This window comes from Prionailurus viverrinus, chromosome D1, assembly GCF_022837055.1.
Source record: "Prionailurus viverrinus isolate Anna chromosome D1, UM_Priviv_1.0, whole genome shotgun sequence".
NCBI lineage: Eukaryota > Metazoa > Chordata > Mammalia > Carnivora > Felidae > Prionailurus > Prionailurus viverrinus.
In genome coordinates, this window is record NC_062570.1 from 81,718,857 (window position 1) to 81,737,297 (window position 18,441).

At 38.8% G+C, this 18,441-nt stretch overlaps 1 protein-coding gene across 1 annotated transcript in view; it reads right to left on the reverse strand.

Moving 5' to 3' along the window:
- SLC5A12 (solute carrier family 5 member 12) overlaps positions 1-18,441 on the reverse strand; it is a 47,593-nt gene that overhangs the window by 26,199 nt on the left and 2,953 nt on the right. The window contains exons 2-6 of the mRNA XM_047823522.1: positions 11,143-11,208; positions 9,917-9,968; positions 9,006-9,073; positions 4,286-4,440; positions 4,027-4,167 (exon numbers count right to left, since the gene is read on the reverse strand). Coding sequence (XP_047679478.1) covers positions 4,027-4,167; positions 4,286-4,440; positions 9,006-9,073; positions 9,917-9,968; positions 11,143-11,208 — 482 coding nt within the window. The remainder of the gene's footprint in view (positions 1-4,026; positions 4,168-4,285; positions 4,441-9,005; positions 9,074-9,916; positions 9,969-11,142; positions 11,209-18,441) is intronic.

The window sequence follows — 18,441 nt, forward strand, 5'->3', positions numbered from 1 at the left end:
TCATAGGACTAGTATAAGGATTGAATGAGTTACACTTTGTTAAAATAAATGTAGGCTCTATAGCCATATAGAGAACATTCACACATTATCCAAAACAATTTTAAAGCTTCACCAGTCAACTGTGGGAAATGAGAAACCAATGGTGAGACTGTATTAAATATTAAAGCCCTGTGTTGTGAATTTGTTTTTTATTAGAAACGGACTGTGATTCCTTAAAAGCTAATTCTCCTACTTGTAACTTAAGCGGCTCCACTGATTCATTCAAAACATATTTATCAGGCATCTCCATGTAAGAGGTTGTTCTAGATACTGGGGCATAGCAGTGAACAACACAGAACCCACCCCCATGGAGATTACATTCTGGGATTAGAGACAGGTGATGATCACTGAAATGAAAGAAATGAATAAGATGCTTTTGGATGTGATAAGAGATTTGAGGAAAACAAACTAAGGCAGTAGGAATAGAACAAAAGTGACTCGTGTGTGTGTGTGTGTGTGTGTGTGTGTGTGTGCGCGTGTGTGTGTGCGTGTGTGCTTATCTTAGTCAGGAGGTGGGATGGAGATGGGAAGGAACCTGAGAAGCTGCATCAGCCCCTACTACCCTCATAGCACTATTTAAGATCAGTAGTCTTGAAAGATAAACTGGAGTCTAGAGGAGGGGAAGTCAGTTTCCAAAGAGCACATCTAAAATGACACGGTGGGTGATACTATTTCTAAGCGCCAGAAAAATCGATTGGGCTTAAGATCAATCAAATCATCCTTTGTGAGTAATCAGCATTCCTGGCCATGAAATTATATCATAAACAAATGCCTGGTTTTAACCCATGGACACATTCAGTATGAACATTCTGGATCTATTTTCACGTACAAATGTTTCAGGATGTATTTTCCCAACTAGAAGAGCTTTTCTTAAACTCTGATGGAATGTTTTAACGGCTCCAGGCTGTCACATAATTGAACAGAAGCAGAGCATTTAATCAACAGTCTGCAGAGCCTCCTAGGTGAGAGCCGATGGGCAGCTGGCTCTGCGTGGCCTCCAGCTGACTCCGTGGTGAACCTCGAGCCTTCCATTGTGTGACAAACAAGAGGCCTCACCACATCCTCACTGCAGCCTTCCTTCCAGCTGCATGCACTTCAACTGTCCTGACCATTTGGACTGACTTTTCATTCCTGAACTGTATGAACTTAGTCAATTTGGATTCTCTCAGGGAAGTGTTTTCTAAAGAGAATTTTTATTTTTTCACCTTTCCTTATTCTCACAAAATTCATATCATAGCAGGGTGGCTGGGCTGGCCCAGTCAGATGAACATCTGACTCGATTTCGGCTCAGGTCATGATCTCAAGATTCGTGAGATCGAGCCCAGCATCAGGGAGCCTGTTTGGAATTCTCTCTCTTCCTCTCTCTCTGCTCCTCCTCTACTCTCTCTCTCTCAAAATAAATAAATAAACTTAAAAAAAATCCCATCATAGCTCTGGTCCTTCCACAGAAGTGGGGGTGGGTGGAACCAAGAGTTGCAATGCTAAATGCTTAAGAAATCATGTACAGGGGCGCCTGGGTGGCGCAGTCGGTTAAGCGTCCGACTTCAGCCAGGTCACGATCTCGCGGTCCGTGAGTTCGAGCCCCGCGTCGGGCTCTGGGCTGATGGCTTGGAGCCTGGAGCCTGTTTCCGATTCTGTGTCTCCCTCTCTCTCTGCCCCTCCCCCGTTCATGCTCTGTCTCTCTCTGTCCCAAGAATAAATAAAAACGTGGAAAAAAATTTAAAAAAAAAAAAAAAAAATCATGTACATTTTTTCTCCATGCGTATCTCTCCTTTTCTGACAGTTTTCATACCCATTAAATATTCATGCAAGAAATTCCAGACGCCAGGCAACTATTGTAAATGTAATTGTATTGACTTTTGTTTGATTTCAACTCACTAAATGAGGCTTAAAGATATGCAAATACAAACACATACTTGGGAGTGTGTGTGTATATGTATATGTCTGTGCCTACACATATACACATATCCTCCTTTGTATACAGACACACACAAATATGTGTATTTCTACATAAATATGTGTTTCCAGGTATGCATTTATACATACACACATGTAAGCATGGCCTTCTTGAAGCATCACTTTTCAAATAAGCGATAAATATTTAATAAGCACACAATATTATTCTTGACCTTGTGGGAAAAAACTTATGAAAAAGATACATTTCCTTATTTTCAGGTACTATCGTAGTAATAGGGAGAAATTAGGCATGTTCACAAGAAAAAATAATGTAACACAAACATAAGATTAAAAAATCTAGATGTAACAGAGAATTATTATTTATTTCACCATAAGATCCTTCCCTGTAGAGATACAGTCAACTCCATTTTATTTATTTTATTTTTTTATTATATACAGAGAGGGTGTACAAGCAGGGGAGAGGGGCAGATAGAGAGAGAAAATCCCAAGCAGGCTTCATGCTCAGCACAGAGCCTGACACATGGCTTGACCCATGACCCTGGGTTCCTGAACTGCACTGAAATCAAGAGGTGAAATCTCAACTAACTGAACCACCCAGGCATCCCCAGTCAACTCCATTTTAAAACAGAATTTTAAATGAATTTTAATTTTATTTATTTTTTAAGTAGTTTCTATGCCCAACATGAACTCATGACCCCAAGATCCTCTACCTACCAAGCCAGGCAAGGGTCCCTAAACGAGTTTTAATTAAAAAAAATTTTTTTTACATTTATTCAGCTTTGAGAGACAGAGTGACACAGAGCACAAACAGAGGAGGGGGAGAGAGGAGACACAGAATCTGAAGTAGTTTCCAGGCTCCAAGCAAGCGTTCAGCACAGAGCCCGATGTGGGGTTCAAACCCACGAACCGTGAGATCATGACCTGAGCCGAAGTCGGTCACTTAGCCAACTGAGCCACCCAGGCGCCCCATGAATTTTAATTTTAAATGAACTGTGAGATCAAGGTCACACTTGATCTTACATTTTAAGTAATGCAGCTATTTGATAAAGTGATGATCTTGTGTGGAGGATTTGTTAATATTATTTATTGTAATAGGATATGAATATGGTATCAGTGAATTAATGGAATACTAGATAATGCTTTCAATTCTTCCTTCTGAGAATGTGTGAAATATAGAAGTAATATGTGCTCTTTTGGAATTCAAGTTCAAAATGGTGAACCATGTCTCAGCAATGTTATCTTGTATTCAGTCTAAAGAAAAAAACTGCACTGCAAGTATTTTAAAATCAGTTGTGGAAATATTCACAGTGGCTGTTTCTCACTCTAAGAAACATGGAGGTCATCCTGATAAATCTGGGGATGCTGGTATTTGGACAGCAACAATGAGGATAAAATGTCCGGTTTAGATGTAATTCTAGCCTATTGCTTCCAGTTCTGCAGAATAATACATCACTTCCTTCAATCCCCGTGCCAGAGCAGGATGCCTTGAAGGGCTTGGAAAAGGCTTCATAAGTTGTGCCCCTGTTGGAGTCCTTCAGGGTAAGCACGCCCAGCAAGACTGGTGACTGCTAGCTCAGCAAGAGTTGAATTGGCAGAAGCCCTATTATGTCTTACCTCATTACCTTGGCTTTCCTTTTTTTAAACCTGTCCTTGGAAAACTTAAGGATATTTAAAAGAAAAAAAGTGCTCAAGAGACCACAAGCTGGATCGAATAAGTGATAGGGGCCACCTCATCACAGAAACTGTAAGTAGAAAATCTATGCTATCTACCTCTGCATTGTCAGTCATGGCACCTGATTTAACCCAGTAATTTCTCAATAAATGGAGGTAACAAATGATGGAGAGCAAAGGCAGGCAGACACAAGCTCAAACTCACTTCCCTGCTGAGATGGGAATAGTAATGCCTGCCTCAAAAAATTATTGAAATGGTTAAATAAATCTTTCCATTTCTCTGTCACACACACACACACACACACACACACACACACACACACACGCGCGCACGCGCACAAGCATATAATAACTACCCAGTAAGGGAAAAGAAAACAGAAACGTTTATCTATAACTTACAGTTTTGCATGTTTTTCTGTTTTGCAAGAAATGCATCGCTGTATGGTCGACTGATTAACCCCATAGATCCCGAGCCATGTAAAAGTTCCTCCCACCGAGATAGTCCAAAAAGTGTGCCGCCTGAGAGGGTCCACATCAAAGCTGTGAGGCACAGAGAAGTAAGTAAACAAAGATGCTCTTTTAATGCCAGATATTATTTTAGTTGTTGAGGTCATGCAGCTAAATTTTATAAAACATGGAAAAATAGTATTGGACATACTCAAATATATTTAGTCGAGATCCATTTGTTGAATGCTCTATTACATTGTGTAAGCCACCAGCATGAGCTGATCCTTGAATGAGAACCGTTAAGAATCCCACAATCATGACAACCATCTGAAATGCATCTGTCCACACCACTGCTTTTAATCCTCCCTGCAATGGAGATAATGGATGTGAGTTATTGAAAAGGAAGGCTACAAGTCTTCCAATTCTTTACAACCTCTCCGCTGATGCAATCTTTCTCTCTCTTTCTTTCCTTCCATTTCTTTCTTTTCCTACTTTCCTCTTTCTTATTTTCTTCTTTCTTTCTCTCCCTTTTCTTTCTTTCTTTCTTTCTTTCTTTCTTTCTTTCTTTCTTTCATCTTTCTGTCTTCAATAGTCACTGAGGTATTTTATGTGCCAAGCACTATGTTATGCATGGGAATAAAAATGGCAAGTAAAAAAGACAGGTTCGTTATTTAATTTCATAGAGTTTATAACCTGGTGGGAGACCAGATACCAGACAATAATATAAGTAATTATTTAAGATTGTGGACAATGAAGTTAAGAAGGACAGGTTACTATGACAGCATATAGCAGTGAATCCTGACCTGGTCTTGAAGAAGTGGCATTTGAAGGATGGAGATGTATGGCTGAAGAAATGAGAGAATGCTGGAATATATAGATCGAGATGTATACAGAATGCCCAAAGGGAGGTTGCTGAATTTGCTAGAGGCCAGAACACACAGATTTTGACAAGTCTACTTAAATGATTTTTTAAGAGCAGTAAGAGAGCATTAAAGAGGGTGCCACAACTCATTTGGTTGTGTCCGACTTCGGCTCAGGTCGTGATCTCGTGGTTCGTGGGTTTGAGCCCTGTGTCGGGCTTTGTGCTGACAGCTCAGAGCCTGGAGCCTGCTTCGGATTCTGTGTCTCCCTCTCTCTCTGCCTCTCTCCAAGTCGCGAGCTCTCTGTCTCTCTCAAAAATAAACATTAAAAAAAGATTTAAAAAAGACAGCATTAAAGAGATTTACATGATAAGAGATTTTGTTTGTTGGCTTCATAGTGGTGTCAGGAGTGGTTGTGTGGACAGCAAATTGCTGGGCCATGGAAAGAAAAAAAGGAGCAAGAGATATGCTCAGAGTTGACGTCAGTAGTCTGCTCAAGATGACAGAGGTTCGGAGCAGGGTAGAGATGGAAAGAAGTGGGTGGATTTGAAAGATATTTGGGAGGCCAAATCAATATAACATGTGAATAATTGAACACAGATTTTGAGGAAGTGAAGGAATTGAGGACAATCACCTGGGTCTGGTTTATACAGTATGAAAGTTATTTTTTTTAATTGAGTGACAGTAAATAAATTTGGGGGAATTGAGATGGTACAAGGCTGAGAAAGAAGAAAAGAAAGAATGATAGATTCCAGACATTCCTGGAGAAAGGAGCTTAAGAGGTAGAGGATGATCAAATAGCAAACAAGGCAGTCTCTCCAGAGGATCAATCTAACAGTAGAGCTCAGGACAGAGGCATGAGACAAGAGATTATCATGGTGGTTATCAAACCCGATCCTCTTTAGAGTCACTTAAAGAGTTTGAAAATAAACACATAACAACGTCCCAGCCCCAAACCCCAGGATTCTGAATAAATTGAGGTGTGGGTGGGGCCCCAGTTCTGCATGTTCTCTGAAAGCTCCCCAGGGATTCTAATGTACAATTATAGTTGAGATCACATGGTCCAGAGGAAAGGGGGTGACAAAGAGGCTGCTAGAGTAATCCAGGTGTAGGATCCCTCATGACCACGGTGAAGGTGGAATGAGCAAACTGGGAAAGCTCAAATGAAGTGATATAAAAAAAAGTGCTTTGAAGATGAATAAGTACTATGAGAATGGAAGGACGTGGTATTTTTAACATTGAAAAATAGAATTATCATCCCCGGTTACTCCTCCAGAGTGTCAAGAACTTCTGTGAAAAGATGACAGGCTTCAACTTTATCTGGAGAAGAAAGGAGACATCGGGGTTGCCCTATCATTTCTTTTGTAATTAAAATGTAACTTAATAAATAGTCATCAAAGCCCCTCCAGAGGCCTTGCATTTGTATATTGTGTTCACATCCTGACATGAGGAATAATCAATACTTACCTCCCACCTGCCAATTAGTGGTATTTTGATTTTCCTTAAAGAAATTAAGGCTTCTAAACCCAAATCACAACATCAGATTTTAGTGATATGAAGACCAAATGTCAAAGATGTCAGTTTCCAGAGGCTACTTGATATTGGTTATGCAAAAATATGCATAAAGCTGAACTTCAGTTAGACATGACGCAAAAGAACAAAACACTTTATGAAATGTACATCAAAAGGCAGATTATAGCCACCATGAAAATTTCTCTGACTCTATAACTCTTTCATACAATGAGACACACACACACACACACACACACACACCACTGATCTATAACCCTGATCATGAGATGTCACTGATGTATTTAATCAGTCTGTGATGTTTGAAATCTAATGTTTACCTCAGTAGATTGCAAATCCCTGAATGGCAGGAATCACTTATTGTTTTAATCTTCCAAAGGTTATCTTGGGTACGCTATGCATTCACAGGATTCTAAAGAGTTTGCAATATGAGCAACAAGTGTTAGATAAATAAGCCACCATTGTAGTGAGATCCAGCAGCCTGTAACCTGGCTAGAGAGAGAAGAGATGGGACCCAGGTGTGCTAAGGGATTATTAAATGGGCGGGTTGATGCACATCAGGAAAGATTTCCAAGACTAGGCTAAGAAGCTTATACTTTATCCTGTGAACAATGGGAAGCAAGAAGAGAACTGGGTCAGTTAAGTGGCATGACGAAATGGGTGATTAAGATTAATCTTACAGGCATGCAGGGTGGAGGGAAGCACTGAAAACAATTAAGAAGCAGTAAATTTAGTTCATTCTAGCTTATTGTAGTTATTAAAATATCCAGACTTGTTTCTGACATCTTACTTTTTGGTTTCTATTTGTGCCCTATTTTTTTCTTTTCCTTTTTTCTCCTCTTGCTTAAATCACTTGAGGTTTTTGTTTTGTGTTGTTTTAATTCCCTTTTTCCACTTTGACCATTCTATTTAAATGGGATTTCTTGAAATGTTGCCATAAATTTTTAAGTTAGAGTCTACATTTAAAGAATGTCTTAATCCCCAGCAATTCAAAGATTATAAAACCACCAAGTCTGATTACTCTCTTCCTGATTTACATGCTATGCTGTCCAAATGAGGGTTATTCTTTTTCTTAATCCTCAAATTACATATAATAGTAACTGGTAGTATTGGTGTATTTTAAAATATTATAAATTATAATATATAATATATTGTAATATAATGAATAATTAGATATGTAAATTATACCATACTAAAAACATTATTCTTTATCATTAAGCACCAAAAACTGTTTGACTAGACTTATTAAATGTTTACTATTTTATTTTCTTATCATTACTTCCTCCATCTAAAACTGGATAGTTTTCCTTCTTCCCACAGTACTTCCTCTAGGTTTTTCTCAGGGGAAGATATATTAGTGGTAAATTCTCTTGGTTTTTGACAGTTCCTGAAAGTTAGTTTTTTGCTGAATATGCAATTATAGGTAGACAATTGTTTTCCATCAATGCTTTGAAAATATTATTTCACCATTTCTGCCTTCCATTATTGTTGTTAAGGAGTGTGCCTTGCATGGGTAGGTGCCTCGGAGCAACTAATCTGTCACATATGGCCCGATGTACATGGACCAGGAGCTTATTTTTAACCTAGGTAAGAGATATGTGTCTGGGATAGAATGAACTAGGGTAGTGAGAATGGAATGAAAAAAAAAACAACAAAAATCAGTAGTGCAAAGAAATGGTGGAATTTGAAATGTATGAAAAAGACAGGGGCATTTTTAAGTTGTATATTTTCATGATGTATGTTCAAAAAGTATCTGACATGCACACAATACCAAACTCCATGGATGGTCTGCTCTATGATAATATAGGATGACTTTATTTTCCTCTACAGAGGAGAAAAGAGAATCCAACTATCTGAAAACTGCCATATTTTTAACTGGTTCCTTACAGCCTCTGTATATGGTTGCCAATGACTCCGAAGAATGAAGATTCTCTTTGCAGAGCATGATAAATAACAGATGCCCAGTGAATGTTTTTTGAACTAAACTGATTTTAACAATTATATAAATATGTGCCAATACCACCCAGCTTCCTTGATTAAAAGCCGAGCATGTGTTAAGTCAAATGTCAATGTAATCCAAGATTATCCATAAATAACAGACAAAAGCTCTGGAATCCTCAAGTTTACAAAATACCAGCATCCTTGATCATTCATACATGCATTTTGTCTTTCTCAATCACTAGGCAGTGAAGTATATGCTACCTATAGTTCATAATTACTGTTAACAAGCACATTTTTTTCTCAGCAATTGCATATGGTCACTTATCCTCTGATCAAGGAGGTACTTCTTTCACTAAATCTTTTCTTTGCCATGACTTTCTCGAATGAGCCCAGAACCCCAATTCTGCCAACGGTACTGAAAAGAAATTTAAATAAAACAACAGCACCTTCCTCAGGAAACTGTGACGGATAAGCCAACATATTTCTATTGAACTTTGGAATAGTAATTTCTGCTATAAATAGACACCCTGTTGTTGGAGATTTGCCCTTATCCCTTATTAGGAGTTGGTGCTAAATACTTTTTCACAGTTAGATACGTACCAGGGTACAGTAGAAAGTGCAAACAATTCCTGTTGCGAACACAGAGCCCCAGAGATCAAACCCAGTCACTAGAAAAGGAGAAAAATATTGAAAGAAGTTACTCTGAGAAAAGTAGAAGAGCAAGTTATATGAGGAAAAAGTCACAATATTTTTGTAAATGTTCTTCATGGGCAAATGGAAATCAAATTAGAATTTTCTCTTATTAAATTCACCTCTGATAAAGATTATGTTTTGCATTGTTATACTTCAACTCCATGTCTAATTTTTAGATAATATTAACGGCCAAAGTTTTTCTCCTAACATTCTGCAACTTCAAGTTTTTGTACCAACTTTTTCTTAGCAGATTTTGTCTGAGTGCTTTGAAACCACCTGAACATCAGCCATGTAAATATTTCTTGATATAAGTACATAGAATGATTAAATTAAATATTGAATACTTCTAATATTATAGGTAACATTATGAAATTTATTTTAATTTTTAAATTTTTTTGTTTCTAGGATCCTATTCTCTCAAAAATGTCACGTATAATTCTTAAAACAATCACTACAACTACCTTTTACACCTATATTCAGATCAACTACTTCATGAAATCACTGAGACAGGATCATCATTATAAACTAATTTAATGATTATGTGCATGCAATACCAAAATCGCCACCCTTTCAGTGATTAAAAAAATAAACAAACAAAGGGCAGTCAAACTTGGTGTTTGAAACCACATTGGCAAAATGAAGCAACTAATGATTTCCATTATTTTCAGTTTTGGAATTTTAGAGCTTATGTTGTGACCATTGCAGTCGTTAGAGCCCCCTAACCACAGGAATGTCTCCCCGAGATGTATGCATATTTCTCAAGGTGTATGTAAGCATACGGACAATGGGAAGTACCCACGGGAGTATGGGTAACTCACCTTGATTGAGTGCCAGGGCAGGGGCATACACCACCACTCCTGTGTAGAGAATCTGGTGGGGAAACAAGAATCAGGTGAACAGTGTGAACGGGGACACGGAAGAGAGAGCTGCCTCAAAGTCTCCTTATTGACCTCAGAGAGGTATCTCCCTCAACATGTGCACTAGATATGTCACTGGCAACCACTCTAATCTTGAAATCATCGATCACTGTCATCAGTTTGCAAAGGGTTTAATAAGCATTCGATGGAGGAAGAGCATTGGACTTTCAAGAGTGCTATGAATGTTGAGATTTTTATGGCTAGATATGGTGTATTTCTGAAGGATATAAAAATAGGCTTCCAGGTACGTTTTTGATGTAAGCTTTCTCCACCCCCGCCCCCGCCTCCATGCATATATCACAATGACTCAGCCTCATGTTTGCAGCTTGCTGAAATGAGGATTTTAGAATGGAGAGAGTACAGTGCAGGGATGACTATAACAACGTGGGTGGGCTCATCTTTGGACTCCCAGGATTGTAGCCACTACACTGACGGAAATGAGTGCAGCCCCATTTCCTTTTAAATGGGATTTCAACATTTAGAGACTGGTGTGAGGGTTTTAAAAGGCAAAGGTGTATGGGCATGTCAGGGAGTGCTGCTTTTGTCCTTTTCTCTCTCTTAAATTCTTCAGTTGGTAAGTGGGAGTTTTGATTAAGAAAGGGAAGATTATTTTCCAGCAAAAAGTACTTGGTGAATCATAGGAAGTGTACCAACAGCATGCCACACTCAAACGGGGGGCAGCATGAAGGAGCCCAGAGCCTAGGAAGTAGGAGAGAAGTCCAAAAGTGTAGCGAGGGAATATTGTCTTAAAATTATTTTCAGCAAAATGGGCATTCCTGTTTCAACACAGTTCACCAGTGAAAAACCAGTTACTGGACCATTTCATATCCAAAGCAATGTTTACAAGTGAAAGAAAAGTTTTAAATAAAATGCTAACGTTTTTTTCCTTTGTGGTTTATAATATACACCTGTTTGTTATTTATTATTTGGGTGGATATACGGGATCTGTACAATGTGGATAACTCTCAATGTAATCACATGTCTCACAAGTGCTATCCTTGGAAGAAAGTAGTTTCCTCTTGGCGTTAAGTCTGTCCCTTAGTTTCATGAATTGTCCCCTGAAGCAAACAAACCCATCTCTTTTCACCCCACACATTCTGCATCTGTAGTGGTCCTCTTCCCCTTACCGTCTGCACGATGTAGATGACGGTGGCTGCGTAGCGTACTGGTTTATTGAATCGCAGTTGTAAATACTAGAAAGAACAGAGAGAAGGACAAGCAAAGAGTCAGAGTTTTACACAAAAGCTGCTCAGAAGATTCTCGTATGATCTCCCTAATTCCAATCCTTGCCCGTCCATTCCATCAACCATACATCTGGCACATTGGTTCTGCTACAGCAAGGTTCTAATCATGTCACTCTTTTTCCTAAAATCGTCAATGATTATCGTTGATAAAGTGCTCGTGCACACTGGGTATTCTCTACCAATATGTGTATATATATATATATATATATATATATACCCTTCCTACTGTAAGTCATTCCACTAACCCTCCCATTGTATTTATTCTCCACATAAAATCACTGTATGCTATTCAGTCAACACGCTTTGTATTTCTCAGACTTTTTTTTTGTTTGGCCAGACCCTTCAATGTGAGAGAAACTCTCCCCCCAACCCATTCACCAATTCTTAGTCATCTTTCAAGAACACTGGCCCAGCAGCCATGCCTATTCCTACCTATACTTTCTCCTTTGAGCTCTGAGAGCAATTATATTACACCATTTATTACATTAAACTTGATCACCTGCTGTCTTGCGTATTGATGTTGGATTCATATATCTCACTGTATCTGTTCCTTAAGGCTACTGTATAACAAATTACCACGGATTTGTTGTGGCTTAAAGTAACAGAAATGCATTCTCTCGAGACTCTGGAGACCAGAAGTACAAAATCAATTTCACTGGGCCCAAATCAAGGTGCTGGCAGGATGGAGGCTTTAGAAGAGAATCTTAACTCACTTAACGGTAAAATAATTTTTATTCCTGAGACTCTGGTTCCATCACTTCCATCCCAATGTGTCTCTATGGTCACATTGCCTCATCTTCTGGCTATCCTCCCTCTATCTCTGTCTTAGAAAGGTACATATGACTGCACAGAGGGCCTACCTGGATAGATCCAGGATAATCTCTTGTTTTAAGAAGCTTAATGTAATCACATTTGCAAAGACCTTTTTTTTTTTTTTTTTAAATCATGTAAGGTAATGGTCACAGGTCTAGGGATTAGAATATTGACTTTTATTTTTTAGAGGGGAAGCGATGCATTTTTCAGCCTATCATACTTACTTTCCCTGATACATGTAAACAGTGTTCTATTTTATTCACTTTTATTTTCATCTTTCATATATTCATTTATTTATTAAATAATTATTACCTGACTTCCTTACTGCATTCTGACATACAATAATACCAAATATGATATAATCTGAACCCTAGGGGATTTTACAGATTAAAGGAGATGACCAATAACAAATTTATACTAATAACAAGTGATGCTTCAGGTATGATATGTTCTAGAAGAACTACCAGGAGCTGTGCACATGTTAATAGCTGGATCTGGTTTACTGTTGGAGGTCAAGAAAGGTCTTTCTGAGTAAATATTCTAGGCTACACTAGCATTTGTCTTCTCCTGCATAATAAACATGTACGGAGTGAACAAAATAAATGTGAAAAGTAGAAAATGGGGGCACCTGGGTGGTTCAGTGAGATAAGAATCTGACTTCGGCTCAGGTCATGACCTCATGGTTTGTGGGTCTGACAGAGCCCCACATCAGGTTCTCTGCTGTCAGCGTAGAGCCCACTTCAGATCCTCTGCCCCCCTTTCTCTGCCCCTCCCCTGCTTGCTTGCTCTTTCTCTCTTTTTCTCAAAAATAAATAAATATTTATTTATTTATTTAAATACACACACACACACACACACACACACATATATATATATATATATATATTTTTTTTTTAAGTAGAAAATGTGACTTGAGGTTTCAATTTCTTGGTAGTAGTTTCGAATTGGTTGTAATTCTGTCTTACCCGCATTGAAAAAATAATTTTTTATTAAATCAGAAGTTAACTACTGGTTTCTTCTTTTCCTGGAAATGATAACTAACTGTTGCTTCAAGGCATAAAATGGGTCCTTCTTTGAAACCCTAAAAGTAACTCCCTTGGCAGAACTGTTACTCAACTTCATACTAATACACATGTCCCAGTTTACCCTGATCAACCCTTACTCCAAGAAAATAACCATATTCTTTGCAGACCCTCTTTCTTCAGATGATCGATTCAGTACACTGTGTATGAGTCAGGAAATAGTCTAGTGGGTGTGTAACTAAGGGCACCAAATATAAGGAAAATATTCTTAAAGAGGTAAGGAAGTCAGTGAAGAGTTAATTCTCAGATGTCATAGGATAGAAAATGGTGCAAAACTTTTGTGGTGAAGACAATTTAGGTTCAAATCATATGCCCTTGAGAAGATTCATTTACTGCACTAAACAATGGCTTTCTTTTTCTAAAACTGGTGCTTATAAGGCTCAAGTGGCATAGTATATGATAAAGCCAAGTATAGCGACAGGAATATAATGGGATCTTAATGACTGTAGTTGTCACTGTGGATGCAACACCTGAATTTATTGGCGCTCACATTTCCAGTACATGTTGATGGCATCTAAATGCACCTGTGATCATTTGCTTATGGGCTTTATTTCAGCTCTTGCACAGGGAAAGCTAGAAGTGCTTGGGGGTGTTATTGGCCAAAAGCCAGTGACAAAAGGGAGTTAGACAAATAAATATTCTGGCTTCTTTGCCATTGAGGAAGGACAACCCTGAGACATGATCCATATGTCTCCCAGAGATCCTCAGTAAGATTGAACCTCAATTGCGCACAGTGGTGACCTGCTCAAAAACGCACCTTCTATTGGCTTCATTTCCTTCCATTTCCTTCCTTAACTGCCACTTGCTTCGCTATGTTCAATGAAATTACTTCCCCCCAAAATGGTTTGCATTCAAATCCTTGTCTCAAGGTTTGCTTCCGGAGGAATGTAATTTAAGGCAAGTATAATCCAACTGGCAACTTTAAAAATGCTCGTGAAAAAAAGGTGTATCCTGCTGATGTGAATATTTTCCCCATCACATAAAAGAACTCAAGGTAGCCTGCTGGAGGATGAGATCAAGTGTAACATAGATAAGCTGTCTTGACTGAGTTCCCCTAGACCCACGAGCCACTAGCCAACCAATTAGCTGATGGCAGTCATATACAAGGTCCTAAATGAGACCAGGAGGAGAACTTGACTATTTTACTGGACTCTACTGAGCCTAGACCAAATTGCTGATCCATAGAATTGTGAGCAAATAAAATTATTTTTTAAGAAATTTACTTCAGGGTGGTATGTTGCACAGCATTAGATAACTGATATAAAAAATCATACCAGGAGTGGGAAAATATCGTAGTAAAGCCCCAAAATATTTGGTGTTGACTTTGGGACTGGATGGCACTGAAGTTTGGGAAAGCAAAGGGGAGATTGTTCCTGAAAAATGAAAAGACAGTGAGGAAACTGCTACAGAAATCTGGACGAAGTCAAGGGTTTTAACATCTTTGTTTAGTTTCACAAAATTCAGTCCATTCAGTCTAACCTGAGAGGCAGTATTGAGAAAAATATATGTGAAAAAAAAAAGATGTAGATCAAAAGTAAGACTCCTTGAATTCTAGGTTGAGCTTTGCCACTGTCTCACTCTGACCTAACCCTCTGGTTTCTCTTACACAAGACAAGAGAGACAATTCCAACTGCATAAGTTTGTATCTGAATGAATGCATTTACCCAGTCTTTCAATTAGCTCCTCCCTCCATCAATGTTCCTCTTTGGTGTCTATCTATCTATTGCTACAGTCTAAGTAAAAATGAAAGTTCAACCAAAGGGTTGCATGCTTCTTGCCCGTTTTCAAAAATAGCACAGGTGACACTTACCATCATTATATTAGAATATTTTCAAAACCCCAGACCTGATCAAGCTACATTCTTTTCTATCTCAGTAAACAGTAAGTCAACTTCTTATGTTGGTTCAAACTCACAGAACATGGATCCATTCTTTACTCCTCTCTTTCTCTCACTCCCCACATCCAATTCATACAAGAATCCTGGTGCCTGTGCCCACTTTCAAAATATAGCCACTTGCATCATCTCTTACCACTGCAATAACATCAGCTTTTGCCTGGGTCACAGTAAGAACCTCCTAACTCGACCTCTGGCTTCCACAGTCAAAACCTTAGAATCATTCTCAACATCCAGCTAGAGCAACACTCAAAATACAAATCACATCATGTCACTCTGTCGAAATGCTGTAATGACCCATCTCACAGAGAGTAAGAGTCAATCCTCACAATGACCTAAAAGGCTTTATAGCATTGGTTAAAACCCTATCAAACCCTGAATATCCATTTTAAAGCAAACATATTATAACAGCATTTACTATACTGAAATAATATTCAATAATGACATCTTACACCTACACATCTAATTTCTGAAAATTTAAATATAGTTACTACAACACGACAAGTGTAAAAGGAGAATTAAAAGGGAACAAACTTACCCTCCAAAGTATGTCATCTATAATGCTTAAAAACCACTATAAAGGATGATATTTTAAGAGCAGTAGCCTGTGCCTTCTTATAATGAAAAAGTTTGGATTAAAGAAAAGTAATTCCGAAGCCATTTAGTTTTTAAGAAGTCCAAGAAAAATGAGAAGGCAGGCAAACACCAGCCTATAAACTAGTGTGAAGGGCAAATAATAACAGACTGTATTTATTAGTGTGTGATAAGAGAAAGAAGGAAATAATTTTAACTGAAGTGAAGACAACATGACGAGACTAATTATAAACTGTCCAAGTAGAGATAACAAAAATGTATGATATTGCAAATGAGCTGAGCCTAATTTATAACGTGAGGGTGAGAACAATTCCTTATGCTTTGACACGGGACAGAATAATGATAATGTCACACAGATGGCACATCTTAGTCTCAAAAATCCCACTTTATATCAAAGCATTTAAATCAGTTGGCTATTGCTGTATAGTACTCACCCAGAAACTCACTAGCTTCAAAACAAAGGACATAATCAACTATTCTGCAATTAAAAGAAAAAAAAAACTAAAAATAAAACATTTAAAAAAGGATTTAATATTTTTCATCATTTTTTGTGGAATTGCTGGGTTATTTTTCTACTTGCTTCCCCAGGCCTCTCATGGGGCTGCGATCAGCTGCAAGGTCAGCTGGGTGAGAAGGTCCAGATGGCCTCGTTCACATGTCTGCTAGGTGTGTTGGCTGCTGGATGGGGTGCCTCTGTTCTCCTCTCTGTGTTCACTCATCCTCCAGAAGCTAGCCCTGCTAGCCCAGCTTCCTGACATAGCAGTACCAGAACAGCATTCCAAGAGGGCAAAACCAGAAGCTATCTACCTCACGAGGCCTAGGGCCCAAATACACACATCACTTCTGCCACACTCAATTGGTCAAGGCAAGTCACAAGGCCATCACAGATTCAAGGGGTGGGGAAACAGACCCCACCTCTTCCAAGCCTTTAGCACTTTAAAGACCCCAGAAAGGATATCTATGGATGGATAGCAGGGAATGGAGGATGAGCAAAGAAACGTAAATTCAAGTTGCTATAAAGAGCTTAAGTGGTATAAATGTGGGGACAGTAACAACAACAACAACAACAACAACAACAACAATTATACAACCTCTTATGCAGCATTTACCATTTGCCAGGTTCTGTTAAAAGCATTTGCATGTAACACCTCATTGACTCCTCACAGACATCCTTTGAGGCAGGTGCTTCTATTATCACTATTTTACATATGTGGAAATCAGGTACAGAGAAGTTAAGCGATTTTCCCAGTCATGCCACTGGTAGGTGGCATCACTAGCATTCAAAGTCAAATAGACAGAGTCAAGAGTCCATGCTTTTAATCCCGGCACCAGATTGCCAACTCTTATAAAGCAAAAGCCAATCCTCAACTCATATGCACTTAACACAATCTGAATTTCTTATTATTAGGGTAGTAATAATTTTAAAATATGTAGAGGGCAGGGGCACTTGGGTAGCTCAGTCGGTTGAGCATCCGACTTTGGCTCAAGTCATGATCTGGCAGTTTGCGAGTTCGAGCCCCACATCAGACTTGCTGCTGTCAGCGCAGAACCCACTTCAGATACTCCATCCCCCTCTCTTTCTGTCCCCCCGCCACTTACTCTCTCTCTCTCAAAAATAAACAAACACTTAAAAATAAAATGAAATATGTAGAGGGCAACAAACTCTATAACTTAAAATCAACGAAACCCTTGCATTTCCTGTATCTGTATTAATTTAATAATTGAAAGGCAGCCTCAAATCTCCTCAGTTACATATTTGCAAGTGGTTTAATGTAGTAAATGAACCACTTGACTAAAACCAGTTACAACCAACTGTGTATTGAGTAGCACATCTGGAATGGATTGCTCAGTAAATTTTTCAATAGTTTCAAGACAATGTTTTTATTCCATTTTAATTTGGGGAAAATATACTAATGTCTAGTGTGTGTGTGGATAACTTTTTATTTTAAAAAGTTAACATTATTATGTAGCAAAGTACTACTAATTTCCATTTGCAGTAGCTTTTGAACATGAGGGCATTAAAAAATCGCTAAACACACGGTACAAGTATTCATTACATATATGCGTTTTACATACTGCAAGATACCTAGTGTCCCTGCTCATGCTCCCTAAATTTCAGTAGTGTCCCCCACTCATTGCCAAATTGCTCCATAAATATTTAAAGCTCCCTGTGTGTGCCACCACACCCACTAAAACTGCTACTCCTTGTAATGGGGTCCTCTACGTCTTTGATCTCATCTTTCTCTTTTCTCCCCTTGGCTCACTCTTCTCCAAGCACACTGATTTCCTTGCTGTCCTTCAAACATGCTAATCACACTCCCCTTTTAGGGCCTTTGTGTCTGTGGTTACTTTAGCTTGGGGTGTTCTTCCCTCCTATGGTGCAACTGCTTGCTTTCTAGAGGTCCCCACTGAAACAAATGCCTTATTATCATTGAAGTCTCACTTAACCACCCTATGCGAATTATCAACATTCTGCACTCAAAGCAGAACTCCTATTTTCTACCTTATTCTAATTACCTTTTCTCTATTGTATTTAGTAGGGCAGGATATCATTGTGATGCAGCATTCAATCTCTAAAGTTAGACTGCCCTGGGCCCCCCCTCCCCCTCCCCCACCCAGTTAAGCATTCAACTTTGGTTAAGGTCATGATCTGGCAGTTGGTGGGTTCAAGCCCTGCATCCGACTCTGTGCTGACAGCTCAGAGCCTGGAGCCTGCTTCGGATTCTGTCTCCCTCTCTACCCCTCCCTGGCTCGCTCGCTCGCCCTCTCTCTCTTTCAAAAATAAATATGCATGTAAAA